The sequence below is a fragment of the Rhea americana genome, unplaced genomic scaffold (genome assembly GCF_003343005.1).
Source record: "Rhea americana isolate MKP2758 unplaced genomic scaffold, rheAme1 scaffold_143, whole genome shotgun sequence".
NCBI classification, from domain to species: domain Eukaryota; kingdom Metazoa; phylum Chordata; class Aves; order Rheiformes; family Rheidae; genus Rhea; species Rhea americana.
The window spans coordinates 1740940-1758614 of record NW_028185517.1 but is presented as its reverse complement, the minus strand read 5'-3'; the positions used below and the strand labels follow the sequence as shown (position 1 = coordinate 1758614).

The 17675-nt window shown below is 45.3% G+C and overlaps 2 protein-coding genes across 3 annotated transcripts in view; both read left to right on the top strand.

The window, feature by feature from the left end:
* Nucleotides 1-17675, top strand: part of ENO1 (enolase 1) — a 273184-nt gene that overhangs the window by 225835 nt on the left and 29674 nt on the right. The gene's annotated exons all lie outside the window — the stretch shown is intronic.
* Nucleotides 6295-16632, top strand: LOC146599233 (solute carrier family 2, facilitated glucose transporter member 5-like). Its single transcript, XM_085298901.1, has 12 exons — nucleotides 6295-6351; nucleotides 7898-7996; nucleotides 8500-8660; nucleotides 9199-9323; nucleotides 12132-12284; nucleotides 12371-12496; nucleotides 12804-12991; nucleotides 13357-13467; nucleotides 13981-14082; nucleotides 14486-14561; nucleotides 15493-15620; nucleotides 16303-16632. Exons 1-12 carry the CDS (start codon nucleotides 6295-6297, stop codon nucleotides 16534-16536), a joined length of 1560 nt encoding a protein of 519 aa, XP_085155027.1. The 3' UTR covers nucleotides 16537-16632.

The following is a 17675-nucleotide window of genomic DNA, read 5'->3' as shown; positions in this document are numbered from 1 at the left end:
GGATATCTGCTGCTCTGTGGTTTGTAACTGTGTCCCAAATTTAACTCGTTGACCTGAAAATGTTCTCTGCTGGAGGTCTGCCACAGGGCAGGAGAGAAAAGGAGTCCAGATGCTATAGAGAATAGGCGGCGGGAGAAATGTTTGTTCTGCTGCGTTTRTTGATGTCTCCTTGCAGTGTTTTGGCTGCTCTGGCAGGGGGACTTGCAGTGTGTGTTTTGTGTCAGTACTCTGCCTTCTGGCTGCATTACAAGCCTTTGAAGAAAATTAGTTTGCCTGTCAAGGATTGTCCTTCAGTTTTGCTATCCTGAATGTTGCCATCCCTGAACATGCCCTTGTCCTTTGGAGCTCAAAGGCTCGGTGTGCTCCTGCCTGTGTACTAGGAGTTAATGTTGGAAGGAAGAGCTGTGTGCGTTGTTTTTCAGTAGCTTTCTTGGAGTCTTTGGAGTTCAGAGACAAACATTTTGAGTATATCAAGAGGGAAAGAGTTGGATGTGTGGGTAGGGTGACAGCTCACTATTATAGACTATAATAATGGAGCCTGGAGAAAGAAAAGCTAGGGCTGCAAAGAAGAGGAGCTCCTTAATCACTAGTATGTGCATCTACTGATACTGATTTGGTCATTGCAAAATCCCATTCTCCCCTTGCCCCTTTTTTTCTCTCCTCCCTCCCCTGTGATCTCTGATTCTGGGAGTGAACCAGARTTCTGTAGCACAGGAGGATTTGGGCAATACCTGTTTTTTGTGGAACATAGAAGTCATGGCTTTAACAAGCATCTATTTAGAAGAAGAGGGTGAATTGTCTTGTGGCTAAAGCAGAGGAGCATTTTATTGGAAAACTAATTTTTAGTCTTGCAACTACCATTTTTTCACCTCAGCAGAATGAACAGTTTCAGGTGATCAAACCAGAGCTGCCAAGCCTGATGCTTGGAAGACTTATGGTATAACACTAGTTACTCCTGCTGCTCAGAAGAGGCATGAACGTCTATTGTGTTGTGCTGAATTCCATGCGTCTTAAGTCCATGCAGCTCGCTAGGGAACCGCAGAGATCGATACAGAGTGGCGTGAGCTGGCTAAAAGCAGGTCTTGGCTGGCACAACCAGTTTTTCTATCGTGAATAGAAAAATCAGCCTACCAAGGTCCAAAAGAACAGYGTGGGTATTTTGGACAGTCAGATGCTTCTACTGAACAAAGTGCAGAGAGCTTTAATATCCAAGCGTTCCCGCAGTCTTTCTGAAACATCTACTGAATCACACAAGCAAGCCAATGGAGAAAGGACCAGATGGTTCCCAGACCAACATATCTGAGTGTGGTATGGTAAGCTTGGTGATCTCAATCCGCTCTTCTGATTTTATTTTGGGAATATTTGTGGGTAGCTTAGGCTCTCCTGAGATGGTCTTTGAGGAGAGCCATGGAAAAGGAAGAAGTTTGGCTGGATTTTACCCAACACTTGGTTTGTGTGGCGAAACAGGGCCTCATTTACTTCTCAGTTCCAGAGCGTCATGTGTGCTATTATTTACCTGCAAAGTGCGCTTGCTTTATCCACGGTGCACTACCCTATTGCTAGGGGTCAAGATTGATATGTCTGCCTCTGAGCACCTGGCTGAAAACCATTTATCCAGCTAAAAAGGCAATATCTGTATATGACTTGTTTGCAGGCAAATTACTTATTACCTAAACAGTGATATCACCTTCAGGCTTCAACTGTAGCTCAAGATATTGAATGAGCCTTCAATAAACACAATTCCTCCTCAAATTGCAGGGGTAAAGCATAGCACAAGAAGAAATTTTATTTAGCTTTTTGTTAAGATTAAAAGGCTCCTAAAAGTAGTGTGTTTTGAATATAGGCTATAAGGATCTCTTCTACTAACAATGTCCTTACTGTAGGCAGTCATCAGCATGCTGCAGGGTGKCTGACTGCCAGCTCTTTAACCGCCCCTTTTCCATTGCTTATTACTGATGTTGTCAGTTGCATCTTCTYCCAGAAGATTTACTCTCCTGGAAACCCTGAGCCTAGTCTCTGAGTTATTTTTCCTTCCTTTTGCCAAGGAAATCAAAATTTATTGGGATCTGACTTTGTGAGCATGGGTASTAGGGCTGGGTGCAGATAGTTCCTGCATACGTGCGTGGGAACTCTTTCTACATGGTGGACAAGAGGARAGAAGATGCATTGCTGAGTAAATGTTGTCAGGCAAATGCACCCTGTTGGAGTGAAGAACAGAGGTAAGGAGCCTTTATACTTAAATATGTACAGTAGCTGAAACGAGAAACGTGCCTGTAAAATGCCTCTTCTGGCAAACATCTCYGCTGGCGCTGTGCTGGAGGGGAGATCTAAGCAAAGTACAAAATGAATTAAACTCCCAAATATGAATTTGGAAGCTACAAATATGGTATTGGTGTTTGGTATGTGTTATGTGATGACATTAATTGCCTAAGGAAAAGGGGCCCCTTCTAGAGCCAGATGTTGCATGAACCCAGGAAGGAAGAGTCCCCAGCACAGGCTTTTCAAAAGATGAAGAACACTTAAATCCATAGAAAAACCAAACTTTTGCTATTGCTCCAGAGGTATTTCTCGCTGTCTATAGTATGCATGCAGTACTGAACCGCCTGCGTGAACGTGGCTGTGACACATCTTGGCTGTCTTTACTAGTTGCTGGCTCTTGTCTTCTCAGCCCAAGTCCAACAGATTGTTGCAAGCGACAATCATATCCCTGCAATTGCTGTGAAAGTCCAAGGAGAAGCTTCTCTTCACTGATCGATCTCAGATCACCCAGGTGCCAATTACTGCCCTGTGGAGATTGTTACCAGACTCCTGCCGTGGCTGGCAAATATTCAAAGTGTTCTGCTGTCGCAAGCAAATATTTGCTCTCAGATGAAGGACTTCTGATGGCAAAGTAACCACGTCCTGTTTGTTTTCCGTATGTGTCAAAATTATTTCTTCARGCTCAGGAAGGAGTTTAAAGCCCCTTTCGCTGTGACAGACAATGCTCCTTTTGTACAGTTACTGAGTATCAGAGTCGACGTCCTTGTGCCAAGAGCTCCCAGAAGAGTGGTACTGCATCTTTAAAGGGAAGGAATTTATTTGTGAAACTAATTTGTCTTTCTTGCTGCTTCCCCATCCATAGGGCAGTACTTGAGAAACACTTTGCCTCTTCTGTCCAGAGACCTTTGGGAGTGACCAAAGACTGAACTAGGTGTGGGGGGGCCCTGATCTGTACCATCGGTCTTGGGGTGCTTTGAACAGTGTTCGACGGCAGTTCGGGAAGAACTGGATTACCTCCGAGGGTCTCTGCCGCAACGGCAGGGAGCTGCGTTCCCTCCGTGGATGGGAATGCTGAGGAGGCTCGAGAAACATGGGAGCTACTGGTTAAGYGAGTTGTTCTAGTTTGCATCTCTGTTCCATTAAGACCAAGCRACAGGTGGGACTACGAAGCTGAAGTAATTTCTGGAAGACACAGTATGCTTGATGTGATCCACTGAGAATGGTTTCCTCCAGAAAACTACTGATTTCTGTAGGTGGGCTATATGACATCTGCTGTAAGGCTGTGACTTGTCAAGATGTCCTAGCAAATGCTCTCTGTGAGGAGCTTAATTTATAACAAACTYGGTAAAAGATAAATGATAATAAGCCTAAGGCCTAAACTTGAATAGCCTGAAAGCAAGAATTTGTTCTGCTTCCTATTTTTAGGGCAGGATCTCTTGCTGAACTTGCTTTGTGACAGGGCTTTCCAAGCTTTACTTACAGTATGAGCTGCATGTATGGGTTGACACCAGGTTAGTCCATCCTCTCCTGTTATTGGTTACATAGATGACCTCCTACTACCAACAAAACATTYGTATAAACAGCTATAGCAAGTAACTGTGTCAGTAATAAGTGAGTCAAGCCAGCATTCGCTGCTCAGCTGGTCGTCTTCTAACCACCAGCAGCTTCTGCTCCAATTTATCTCACCTTTTAAAATAAGCTCTTTTGGCAGAGGAAATATATATATATATATATATATATATATATACAGTGTTTTACTACCTCTGTTTTCCCTTGCCCTGGTGAAAATATGAAAGAATACATGTAAATAGCAGCCAGCACTATTTCTGGTCCTATTAAATGGTAATGAGTTGCTCCTTCATTAATGATTACATGGATTAAATCAATCCAAGTTTTGTGTAAAGGGGAACATTCCTGGTGGCGATGCTTAACCATGGGTTGTTACATGTYGCTTGCTGCGAAGGACACTGCCCTGAATGCCTTGCTGAGTATGGAGTTCCTAGGAGACGGAAGGTTTGGACTTGAGGCAGGATGGTAYGGCCGCACGGTGTCCACAGTTTGCTGTAGCTGCCGAAACGGGGCCTCCGTGTGCGAGCCCTTGGGGATCTTTTGGTGGATGTGCCTCTCGCTGTGGCCTCCTTTGTGTACAGTGCTGCAGGTGGTAACTCTGCGCGCTGCCCTTTCGTACCTGCTTTTAACGTGGGTTCCATCAATGTTCCGTCTTGTTCTCTGTTTAATGAGCTGGAGCAATAACAGCTCTGGCTAAGCCTAATGGTACTAGCCATAGTACTTTATTTTCCTCACTGTGAATTAGTTACCAGAATGTTTGCTAACACTGTTGAAAATTGCAAGATTACCAATGATCTATATTTAGTTTGGACTGGAATTGCTCCAGCAGTGGTAGCTGTGTGAGCTGAAGTTTCTGCTTACACAGAATGAAAGCCTGGAGCATTTTTGCTTTATGAATCTATTTCTGCTCTTCCTGCAGGTTTCTGCACTAATCTGTTCTTAAATGTGTCTTTTTCCTTCTTTCTTTCACTCCTTGTTTTTATGTGACTTTTTTCATCTTACGTTATGCTCTTTGTATTGTGGTTTAGAGATTAGACTGYCCTTAATGCATTTCAGCTATCAGTGTTAAAGACTGATCAACACCAAAAGCGTTAGCTGGTCCTGTTTGTGAAAGCACCTAGTTCTTGGACATCTTGCTTTTACTGCATTACTTTCCTTGAGGAAATGACTTGGATTAATTGAACAGAGTTCTGGAGTAAATAATAACAAAGGGATCTTAAGGTAAAACAGGACCTTCTGGAGAAAAGTATGGAGAAAGCAAAAATTAGCATCAACTCAAACATTCTGCTATTCTATTTTGCATAGCTTTTGACCTGCAAAATATCTTCCAGAGAAATCACTAATAGRTTCGATAAGGTGTTCAAGGGAAGAGGGTGGGGAAGCTAAAGTCCTGTACTTAATGCTTTCACTTGGAGGATGGGAGGGTGCAACCACTCAGGGAACACATGCAAGACCCATGATCAGCTCCTGTGGCTCAAGGAACACTTTTTATGCTAGATGTTAAAGACAGCCAGAACAGTAATAACATGGTTTGGCTCCAGTTACTCCAGCTCTTAAGAGTATCTCTGAACTTTGCATTTCTTTGATAAACTCTAGGAGCCCTAGTTAACTATTATCCAAGTCCTGCTCTGTTCAAAGTAGTCCTGCTGTGTGGGAGGTTAATGCTCAGCCCTTGCATGCATGTAGAGGAAAAAGAATTTATATGCTTAGGTATAAAAACAATTTTTTCTATGCACTAGCAAAGTGTGAGCCTGAAGGGRTGAACCTGTTCTGTGACCTGCAAAAATACTCTGGAAGTTGATCATGATGGGCAGGACACTGCATTCCAGACTGGGGACAGAAATGCAGTTTGTGGCTGCAAGAGGGTTAATGCAGTCCCATTTTATCACTAAGGCCCATGGCAAAAAACCACCTCTCTAYTGCCAAGCTGGGCCGTTCTCTCTCCACAGAATGCCCCGTTCTCCCCGGAATTTAGTGGACAGCAGACTCGAGCGGTCGCCGGGCTGCCTCTTTGGCTGCGGACGTCCATGGCTGCGTAACAGCGGCAGCAAGAAGGAGCAGACACTCCACTGCTATAGACTTGTCCTACCTGTGTGTGCAAAGATGGGGGAAAATGGCTTGTTCTGCAGCTTTTGTGATAAGTTTGCCCATTCTTCTTGGACAGATGAGTCTGTTGTCCTGCAGCTAAACAACACCTCTGTTCTGGATTTGGCAAAAAATCATCTGAAATAGCAAGGGCAGACTTGAACAAGGAAAAGAAAGAGAAGATACAAAGGAGGTATGTTGAACTGGAGAACGATCAGGCAACAAACTACTACACTTTGGCGGACAGAGCTTGTCGTTGATTGGATGCTTCCTCAGAAGTCACAGGGGGGATTTTCTGTCTATGTAGGGTGTTTCCGTTCCCTGCGTAATCTGTTTTGACTATAAAAGCCTGTACTCAGCATCTGTGATTCAAACACCAACATGAAGTTGAAAAGGAATAAAGAAGAGAGCTCTAACTCCAATGAAAGCCCCAAAGGGGTAAGTAAACTGGTTGTGTTCTTCCGACTTCTGCTTCCTACAGTGATCCAGAGCAGGCTGGCTAACAGATGCTTGTAGAGGAAGGAGAAGATCACATAGATTTTTTAAGCTAAAATATCCTCCGTGATCYCACAGGGAGAGCAGAGATGCGTATGTTCTTGGACCCAATTTATGTTTGTCTGCCCAGCAGCGTTGTACTGAGTCAAGAAGCAATCTCTCTGTCCGCAGCTGACCCACCATATGACTTCTGCGTGACTTTCCCCTTCTCAGTGTGTTTTCTTTCCTACTTTCTCAACAGTTTTAGGCTGCAGGTGCTTCTGTATGGAGACTGCCTTTCACTGTTGCATTTCTGTGGCGTCTTGCACAATGCRGCGCTTGTGTGTGTCGGAGCTTTTTCTAAACGCGCTGCACATGAGTAATTAGCGCCAGTGGCTTTTCTGAGCTCGGGGGATTGGGTAGGACTTCTTTAATGACAGGAAGGCAGCCTGCGTTTCATCACCAATGCAAGGATGTCAACAGTTTAGTATTAAAAGATATAGCTGAGAGTCTCAGCTCCTTTGTGATTCTTGCTCTGAGACTTACCTATATTTTCGTCTCCTGAAGTCCCTTAAACTCTGCAGGCTTTTGCAGGTGAGTTGTTAGAGCTTCTGAAGAGTAGAAGGAATCTGAAGAGTACCAGCAGTTACTCAGACAAATCTTCAATTAAAGATGTGGCGGATCCTCTGTGTGGGACATAGACCTTGGAGACATTAAGGCTAATGACAGTGACAGAAAACAATACGCTTCTGAAAGAAAAATGAATTTATTGCTATACTGGCAATGTGAAACATTAGTGTGCCATAAAAAGCCGCTAACTCCTGCCTGAGAACTCAGTAGCAACYGGATTGTTGCAGAAAGCTGGTAGCTTGTGACTGAGGACTGTGCCTACAAGCATGGTTGATATGTGGTCCTGTGCCAGATGGCAATTTCACCCTTCTGTTTCGCTGGAAAGTGCTGCTCTTAAACTCCAAAACCAAGCCCTCACTGAGCTACGTGGATAGATTCTAATTTGTTTCAATGGCAAGTAGATTTGGCCAATAAACAGCTTGATCCTGAAATATAGGGGCAGAGCAATCCAACCTGTGGAAGTAGAAGCAAGCAGGAAAGGAATTTTGCCACTTCATGCAAAATCTCTCCTTTTAAAAGCCTTTCTATGCCAGCATCCTGTTTTATTTCACTAGCAAATTTACATTTTGGAAAAGGAATAATTACATAGATCTTTTTCCCTGCAGGGTAGTACTTTAAACACAATAACCTAAAAATGATTCGTCAGCCAAATGCTCGGGCATTACCAGGAAAAAGCAGAATGAAATACTGTAATGACTATGTGCAGATCAAGCAGAACAAAGAGCTATGAAAACAACCCACTGGCATTTTTATACACAAAGCCAAAAATACCGAATACGAGTCTTGAGATCTATCTTTATTTTTATTGAATGCCATTTATGCCTAAAAGCCAAATTTGCTTCCAAGGTGATTTTTATTTTATTTTTCTTTTCCCCGGCAGAAATTGACGCTTTTGCTTGCAATGGTAACGCTGATATCTACCTTTGGATCATCTTTCCAGTATGGCTACAACGTATCTGTGATCAATTCTCCAGCYCCGGTAGGTTGGACTGTGGAGCGGACCGTGAGCTCGGAGCGGTCTTACAGGCAGAAACAAGGCGGGAGAGTAACAGTAGATGTGGGTGTGTTTATGGGCAGATGCAYGAAGTGTAAGATGCTTGCACTTCCCTGCACACTGAATCACTAGATACACGATGAGAAGTACCCCCCCCCGGAAAGGAAATAATGTTTATGCTGAGGCACAAACAGTGCTGTTGGCACGCGGTGCACAGCGGAGATGGGGCATGAGGAGCACGCTCCCTTCTGGAAACCGGGCAAATCTGGTAATGCTGGATAACTTACAAACAACTTAACAGTTACAATCCAAACCAGGCTTCTCTGTCTGTTTCTTGCATTGATTTTCCTTCTGTTTTCATGAAGACATTTGTTTAAAGCTTTATGGCATTTAACTAGCTTTCATGTTAATTAGGTTTGTTAACATGAAAAATAGCACCTACTGAGCATGCTGTGCTGCTATTGAGTAYGCTGTGTATCTCATTGCAGTACATGCAAGCCTTCTACAACCAAACCTACCTGGACAGGAACGGAGAACCTATGGACAGCAACTTCCAGACACTGCTCTGGTCTCTCACCGTGTCTATGTACCCCCTGGGAGGCTTCTTTGGGTCACTCTTGGTGGCGCCTCTGGTTAACAAGTGTGGCCGGTAAGTGACAGATGTTGAACATGTTGCACCCACAATTTTCTGAGTTCGCCCCATGGGTCACTCCAGCTTGCCAAGCCCGTCAGGAGCACAGATGTGTCATACCCACCTTGCTTGTAATGTCTGTCTGGTTGCAGACAGATGATCACGAATCAGGAGATGATCACAGATCAGGAATGCACGTTGTCTCTGCGTGCAGGAGAATTGGTCCGGTTTCAGTACAGTCAAGGCGAGGCTCCATGTTGGACACTGAGCACTGGGTGGGCAGCAGCGGAAGGCAGGAATGATGAAAGTCCCGGCCTGGGATCCGAGTCCAGGCCCTGCCTCTGCTGCTCCGGTTCCCTGAATAATTTCAGTACTTTCCTGAAGCCTTAGTTCCCTGTGAGGTAAATGGGATAATCACCATTTTCTTTCTAACTCTTTTTTTTTTTTTTTTTGAATGATGATTCGAGTTTTTGACAACATGACACAGAGTGGATCTACCTGCTATTGGGACCTTAAAAAGTAAAAATTGAACCTATGTCTCTTTATTAATTTGTAGAAAAGGTACCTTGCTGATAAATAACCTCTTCTCCATTGCTGCTGCAATCCTAATGGGAACCTCAGAGGTAGCAAAAACCTTTGAAGTAATCATCCTTTCACGAGTTATCATGGGAATATTTGCTGGTAAGTGAGAGGTTAAATGATAAGGGGACAGCAATAGATAGGATGTTCTTGGCTATGTAAAAGGGTTTTTTTCACAACAAGTGATCATAYAGGCAGTGTATTTTAGACACACATTTGCATTACAGTTCAGTACTTATTTAATAACCATTGTCCTCTGCATGTTGCATAAATATCAGAGATCCCTGTTGGATTTCCAGCAGTGAGGCTGGAAATGGAGGTACAGGGTGGAGATGTGTTTGTGGATACGGCTGCCCTGTGCAATAAATACCTCCTAGGTATTGGAACTTCATCAGTCAGGAAACCTGCTGATGGTAATCTGTTTTCCCAGACATCGTGAAGTTGATAGCTTGGCTTTTTTTCTTTTTATGCCAGTCAAAGACAGAATAATCCTTCCAAGCTGAAGTCACTGGAGACAATACCAGATCCGGGAATCCAGCCTGGGAACTGACTGTTCCTCCTGCAGGAGAGAAGAAATGTTAGAAGTGCGAGTGCAGGGTTCAGGACCGTCGCGTTTACTACCGAGTCAGTGAAAGCTGAGAGGGTCTTCGACTCGTTCGGTAGTGTGATTGGTGGCGATGGCTGCATTAGCGCTGCTGGAGCGTGGCACAAACAGCAGCACAAATGGACCGAGGTCGKGTGCGGCACTGTATTTACCGAGCGCAGGCAGAGCGAGGTAGATAAAGACTCTAACAGTGTTTAGGTTCGATTCACTGGCTTTGGGCTAGCGAGACTGACGTGCTCCATGGTTCATTAGCAAGTTGGGATGTCCTGTAAAGATAAAACGAGAAAACAGGGTGCTGGCACACGAAGTCACCTGTGTAATGCGCAGCAATTGAAATTAGAGATATAAGGCAGGAAATGCATCCAGTCYCATGGTTTTGTTTGAGATCCTGACTCTCAAGCCTGGAAACTGCTCTTAGCACTAGCTCTCTGAGTAAAYACTCGTAGCGGTTGTACACGATCCYTTTCAGTTATTTATARCGCCAAGGGAAGCATCTGGGCTGGCTGTCCTGACTTGCACTTGACAACTTGAGCTGGCCTGTGCTGTGGGCRTCGCATCTGCGACGGGAAGCTGAAGCAGACACCCAGCCTGCCCGCTTCGGGCTCTGTTAGAGGGCCAGTTCTGCTTTTTCCTGGCACCAGGGCAGCTCCGGCGGTGGTAGCAGTGTTGAGAGCCCTGTTGTGTGCAGGACTGCTCCACTACAGTGATCGATCGGCATCGGCCTTCACGGTCAGAAGGCTGCTGTTACATGAGTGCGGGAGCCTCCTCGTCACTGCTCGCATACTCTTATCGGGGCAATTAAAAAGCTGATCGCAGTGCCAGCTTAAAATGCTACACCTCATGAGATTGGTTTCATAATGTTATCTAATTGATTTAATACATTTTTCCCCTGCCTTTTGGCCTTGAGRTAATAACTGTGCCTGCTTTATAACCACAATCTCCTGAAGGCTAGGAACTTTACTAGAAATCTAAACAAACAGTCTAACATGATTATATGACAACAGGAGTTTGTGTTTTGTTTGCCAAGGTTTCCAATGTGAGCGTAGGCACTGGCTGTTCTCTAGGGTTACTGCAGATAGCGATGCTCTTTTCCTCAAAATAACCAGTGTCCTCAGTGTGCCGTTAGAGCAGAAACACCTACTCTACTGTAAGACAACCCTCAAACCAGGAATCCTCTCTGTAAAATGCTATAAAGCARTTAATGGAGTGGTGGATTTTTTAAAACAAAGGAGAAGTCCTGTCCCTCTGCCCTCGTGTCGGCTTGTTTGAGTGCCGATTTCCTCTTGTTTTGGAGGAAGTAGAAATTCCTCCCTAACCCTCTGTTTCCAAGCCCGAAGCAGCACACSAGTTTGCTCTGCATGGCTTGTTGAAGTACTTGGCACCCCCTGCTGGGAGAAGGACACTTTCAGGAGGACGATGAGGGCTTTGAGAGCCATCAAATCATCTGCCAGCTCTGTAGGGAGGACAGACTACTGTCAGCCTGCTTGAACTCCTAAAAATAGGCTTTGCTGCTGAGCAGCTAATGGGCCAAGATCCTCAAAACACCAGAAGATAGGACCCGAGTGGGGTGGTCTAAACACAGTTATTCAGGTTCAGACTCATCAGGTTTTTATTGAAAGCTGCATATAATCCTCAGGAGACCATTTATCTGAGTGGTGAAAGCTGGATGGAGGCTGATCATAAGCAATTTTCTGGACTTAAACCAAGAGCAGGCTGCACTCCCAAGGCCCACCACGCATGTGTGATTAGTTTCCAGCTGTATTTCAGTTGAAACGGATGGAGGAATCCAGGCTCCTTGACTTGAATTCAAGCATAAGAACACCTTTGCAACTTACGACAGAAGTCTCCTCTGTGACTGAGTTCAAGGATATCTCAGAATGTAATACTAAAACCCTTGGAGAAGAACAGCATCACTTATCTACAGATTACTTGGCTCTAAGAGGGGTAGTAGCACAAAATTCTTTCTTATGGCTCCCAAAGAAAGGCAGATTCCTTGGTCTTTCTGAGGACACCAGCTGCAGYGATGAATTTCTTATTTTTCTCTACCTACTGATTGAAACAATGCCACAATTTTTTGTCCCAAATTCTGTGAATTACATAAAATGTGAGCCTCTTTACTGGCCAGAGTAGTCATTGGATGGCATTAAGTCCTCACCTAGAGCAAATGTTCAAGTGTGGGGCTCCCATGTGTCCTGTAGTCTGGTAGGATTCACTTTGGTCTCCCTTTGGAAAAAGCATCTTACTGAAGATGGTGAGTATGCTGACATCGGGCAGCTGCAYGACTAACGTCTTTTTCTAACTACTAGGCCTGGCCTCTAATGTGGTTCCCATGTTCCTGGGAGAAATGTCCCCCAAAAATTTGAGAGGTGCTATTGGGATAGTGCCCCAGCTCTTTATCACCGTTGGAATCCTTGTAGCTCAGATCCTTGGTCTCAACAGCATCCTGGGGAATGACAAAGGTAAAGCTCTGGCTCAGGGAAATTTTTCTGCTGGGTATGTTGGAGAAAGACTTTTCCCAGTCATCATCTTGCCTCGTGTGTTACAGGCTGGCCAGTGCTGCTGGGGCTCACTGGGATCCCATCGCTAATTCAGCTCCTTATATTGCCCTTTTTCCCTGAGAGTCCCAGATACCTGCTGATACAAAGGGGCAATGAAGAGCAAGCACGGCAAGGTACAGTAGCATCCTTTGGGAGAGGAGGTGAAATGGGAAAGATCTAACTGTGGGACACAACTGACGTGACGTAGCAGTGTGTGAAATTCTTTGCTGGCACGTTGCTGGCAGGAAGAATCCTGGCACACTGATCCTTGCTTGGCTTACGTGAATCCCTGACTTCCCATCCAAGCAGCGCTGCTGCCCATGGCTTGCATATTCTTCTGTCTTGCTTCAAAGCAGCAGAGCTCAATGTAGATCTGCTGCTCTCTGTAGTCTCCTAGTTTGCCTTCTGGAGTTCRTGTCTCACCTTGCCTCTCCCAACCAGCTCTGCAGAGGTTGAGAGGCTGGGATGATGTAGATGATGAGATAGAAGAAATGCGCCAGGAAGACCGATCAGAAAAGGAAGAAGGGCATTTCTCTGTGCTCAGCCTGTGCACCTTCAGAGGCTTGCGATGGCAGCTCATCTCCATCATTGTCATGATGATGGGTCAGCAGCTTTCTGGGATTAATGCGGTGAGTGGGAATGAGTTATGAGTTAACTCGTGGGAAAGGCCAGTGGGGTGATTAATAAAGTGATAAGATTTCAGAGTGGGYAGGGTGGACAGTGCTGACTCAAGAGCTAGAACCTAGGGGACACAAGGACAACCTACACCTGGTTCTGCATCAGACATACTAGGTCCAGAGTCAAGCTGTCCTGCTAAGCATGGTTTTGGTGTTTTGCGGTAAGGTGCATGTGCTTGGATACAAGCACTGGAGAATGGGAAGTATTCCGTTCTCTGATTGCAATGTACCAGTTCCATGATGTWAAAGCAGCCAAACATGGTATTCCCATAGTCTGCCTTTGGCTAAGTATAAACACAGCTGTGGTTTTACTGCAGGTCTTCTACTACGCGGACAGGATCTTCTTGTCGGCAGGTGTGGACAAAAATAACGTTCAATAYGTCACTGTCTCGATAGGTGCCGTCAACGTTGTCATGACTTTCCTTGCGGTAAGTTTCTGCTGGGGCTCTTGGAGTTTTAACTCATCTGGTTTCCCCTGTCACTCCCTATATGTGCAATAGGTTATATTACTCATGCACACTGTGAGCTTTGTACAAAACGTGCTGCAGTGTCCCTTGCTGGCAGGCAGCTATGTTAACTGAAGTAACTAATCTGATGGTGCTGGRTCTGACAAGCTTCGGAAGTTTTTTCTGGTTTCCAGGTTGATATGATGTGGAAGGAATGTCTTGCTGCCCAGTGTTACCATGCAGGGTTTCCATGCAGTTCTCACTGGCACTGGGTATTGAAGAAGGGACTGCTTATTCTCTCTGCCACTGATAAACCCAGTTTTTTACAGTTCCTAGGTGATTTGCTGCCCACAATCCATTGGTGAAGGCTTTTCACACTGAGGGAACTTCACTGAATTTCCTGGAAAACAAAGACTACTTTGATAAGTAGAGTTTGCAGCATAAAATGGTGTGTCTCCAGGCTTCTGGTGCCTCATCCTCTTCTGTCTCATCTAGGTTTTCATTGTGGAGTCACTGGGGAGGAGAATCCTTCTCCTTGCTGGCTTTGGATTGTGCTGTGTCTCCTGCGCAGTGTTAACGCTGGCCCTCAATCTCCAGGTGTGTAGCTGGGTGACTCAGGTGATGTTGTCATTGCATTTCTGGACCTTCCAGGGATAAGGCAATTGGTATATTTTGAAAGTTGCTTCTACAGATGCAGGGGGAGGGGGGCCTCTGCACTTGCATATCTACCCAAAGTAAATCCAGGAAGGGTTGTGATCCTGCTTGTCTAGTTACTCTCCCCCCCATCGTGTTAATAATACCTGTTGCATGCATTTATTGGAAGTGAAGATTACACCCAAGCTATGATCTTAGTGGCTGAGTGTGTCTACATTGATATATCTGGCAATCGAGAGTCACACTGACTTTAAAATGCCCTCAAACCTTACCACAAATAGCAACTTGAATGTGTRCTGACCTTCCCATAGGAAACAGCTCTAACCTGTGACTAAATTCTTCACAGCCAACTGTCTCGTGGATGTCTTACCTCAGCATAGTGTGTGTCATTGTCTACATCATTGGCCATGCTATTGGAGCCAGTAAGTACTCACGGTCTAGTCCAGTCTCCTCTGCAAATTGGGTAAAGCCAAGTGTTATATACTGAGCAGCAAATCAATAGTTTGTGGGAGGGGAGCTAGGGGAGCATCAGGCTTTCAGCAGGAACAGCAAAGGCACAGCTGTGCTTTTGCCTGAGATGCAGTAAGGTCTGAAGCAAAACTAAGCTCAGGCAGTGAGCTGTACCAGCTGGACAGGCATGCTGTATGTTTGCATCTATAGGAAGCAAATCCAATTAAAGCAGCTCAAATTATGCACGTGGCACTACAGTTCACTTTGCAGGAGGAAGGGGWGCAGATAGATTCAGAGCTTGGAAAGGTTTTGTCCTGACTCTGCAGCTTCTTAGAGCCTTGGGTCTGTCTGTTACCATTAGCTTGCAAAGCCCTGCTAGACCCGTGCTGGATGCAGCACTGCTGTTTTGAAGCTCCCGCAGAGGTTTCGCAGGCAGATGGGACTACGTACAGCCTTGTCTTCTCCATTTGCGCAGTCAGGCTGATTCCAGCACCCTGGTGAGGGGCMCTGCTGGAGGCAGGATAGTGGCCCAGCCAGACTGGCCTGGCCCTCCAAAACCTTGCAACGTTGTCGGTGTCGGTGATCATGCCACAGGAGGGCAGTGCCGTGGCCTAGCCTGGTCRCTTGTGCTGGAGGTGTTTCCAATCCACTTTTATTTTTAAGAAGCAATGACTTGCTTAGTTGGTACTCCTAGGGTGTCTTTAGGGGCACAGTGAGTATTTGTTTTAGTCTCGTGTTAGTTTGTTATGCTGGAGATCGATTCATGGCTAAAACACAGCTATAGGAATGGAGAGTTTGATTGCTGGCTCACGACCGTGTGACAAGTATCAACAACAGTATCAACCAGGGATTCAGAGCAGGGCAATTGCCATCGGGATTTGCAGACATGCATTTATCTTCCAGGTCCTATTCCCTTTGTGATGATCACGGAGATGTTCCTGCAGTCATCCCGGCCTGCAGCGTTCATGGTGGGTGGGTCTGTGCACTGGCTGTCCAACTTCACCGTGGGGCTTGTGTTCCTCTATATGGAGGTAAGATGTGACCAGGAGACAAAACAGGACCTTGGCTTAAAACAAGTATCTTCATCCATGTATTCTTAGAGAGCCTTTTTAATACTGAAAACTGTAAGGACYCACGTTGATGCCCAGTACCCGCATGCAGCATTATCCATTAAGAACAATAAACTGGTGTTAGTTGGCATTTCTCTGACACCTGTCTTTTGCACAATACTTTAAGCCATTATTTTTTCCAGGTACGTGCTTGATCCTGAGTTCAGGAGCATAAAAAAGATTGCACATCTAGCCTTCCGAGTTGGGATGGATGTTTGAGGGAACTATTTTTAGCCTTTGGTCTCTAAGTCACCAGTTCAAACCAATCCTCAGTAGCAGCGGCCCACAAATCACTGCAATTACTGATTYAGCCTCTGCAAAGGGAGCTGATGAGTTTAGTTGTATTTGTGTAACAGACCATGACCTTCATATACCTCTTTYTCCTGCCCCAGTAAATGTCCTCTGTAGTGGTGGTCTCAGAAGGCAGAGAATCTCAAATCACCCCAAACTTCCCATAGTTCAACTTAAAATGTATGCAGTTTGCTGTGACTGCCTTTTTTAGCTATCGCAGGGTTCAGCATGTCCAAATCATGCAATGTGCACACTTGGAGTACTGCCCTTTGCATTGCCCTGACTTCTGTTCTGTTTCCTTTTGCTGCTTTAGGCTGGACTGGGGGCCTACGTCTTCCTCATCTTCTGTGCCATCTGCCTGGCCACTATAATTTACATCTTCATTATTGTCCCTGAGACGAAGAACAAAACCTTCATGGAAATCTACAGAATCATGGCCAAGAGAAACAAGGTGGAGATTCACACGGAAAAAGAAGAGCTCAAGGATTTCCACGCTGGTCCAGGGGGGCAGACAGAGAGGAAAGAAGTCTCCGGCAGTCAGCTGTGACCCAGACCAGCATTTGGCCTGTCCCAGGCATGTTCAGGATCTATGTTCAGTAAGAGAGAAGATATGTGGCTTGATCCTGACCTTAATTCAGACTTTTTGCACACTTTGCACAGTGGGAGATTCCAAAGAAGCCAAAGCTGTGTCTTCACAGTGTTCTTGTGAATAATTTTCAGTGCCGCTCTTTGTTCCACAGCCACAGCAAATTGCACRTTACTGGCATTTGTAAAACAGCAAGAATAGGACAGTGCCCTCAGCTGGAGTTCAGTCTTTCCCAAGAGGTATGTGGTTCTGAGGGCCATAAGAACCTCACTGCTGTGCTGCTGGGGTCAGATTCAGGCTGCCTCCAGTGCAATAACTGCAGTTCTGTGGCCTGTTTCCAGCTGTGGCCGTTGTGGTTTTGTCCCTCTGTTTTGGGGTTTTTATATTGAGTTGCTTGAAGCTGGAGTTTTCCAAAGAGCTCAGCTCTCGGGTGTCTAAAACCTGTTCCAAACTCAACCCTTTCTCCTCCCACCCCACCCCTTTTAAAGGACCAGGAGACTTTTTCTTTTTTTTTTTTTTTTTATGCATCTTATGAGGGCACAGCTCCACCTGAAGGCTGAACTGTTTTGGGAAAGCTGAGTAACTAGTGCTAGCTCTCCGGAGAAAGTACAGTGCAGAAGAAATCACAGAATCATAGAATTGGTAAGGTTGGAAGGCACCTCTGCAGATCATCTCGTCCAGCCCTCAAACAARTGGCCCATATGGGGATCGAACCCGTGACCTTGGCATTATTAGCACCATGCTCTAACCAACTGAGAAATGGAGTATTTCTTAAAATATGTRTTGGTTTAATGTTTCTAGGGTTAATTATAGTATAATTTAAATGAGGAAAATTGATTCCGTTAATGTTTGTGCAGGGCTACTGYCCTCTAGGGAGAAAAAAACAGAATTCTTCAACAGCCTCGTGCTGCCTGTGTATTGTCGATGGAGATAATCCTTCACATGACGTACTTCTGCACCCTCAGACTTCTCTTGTGATGTACACGTGTTGAAAAAGATGCTGCTTCCCTGCTCAGTCTCTATGATGAGTCCTGCTCTCTTCTTTCCCTCTGTCACATTGATGGAGGCCTCACCCCCAACTACCTTCTTGGAAAAAAAAA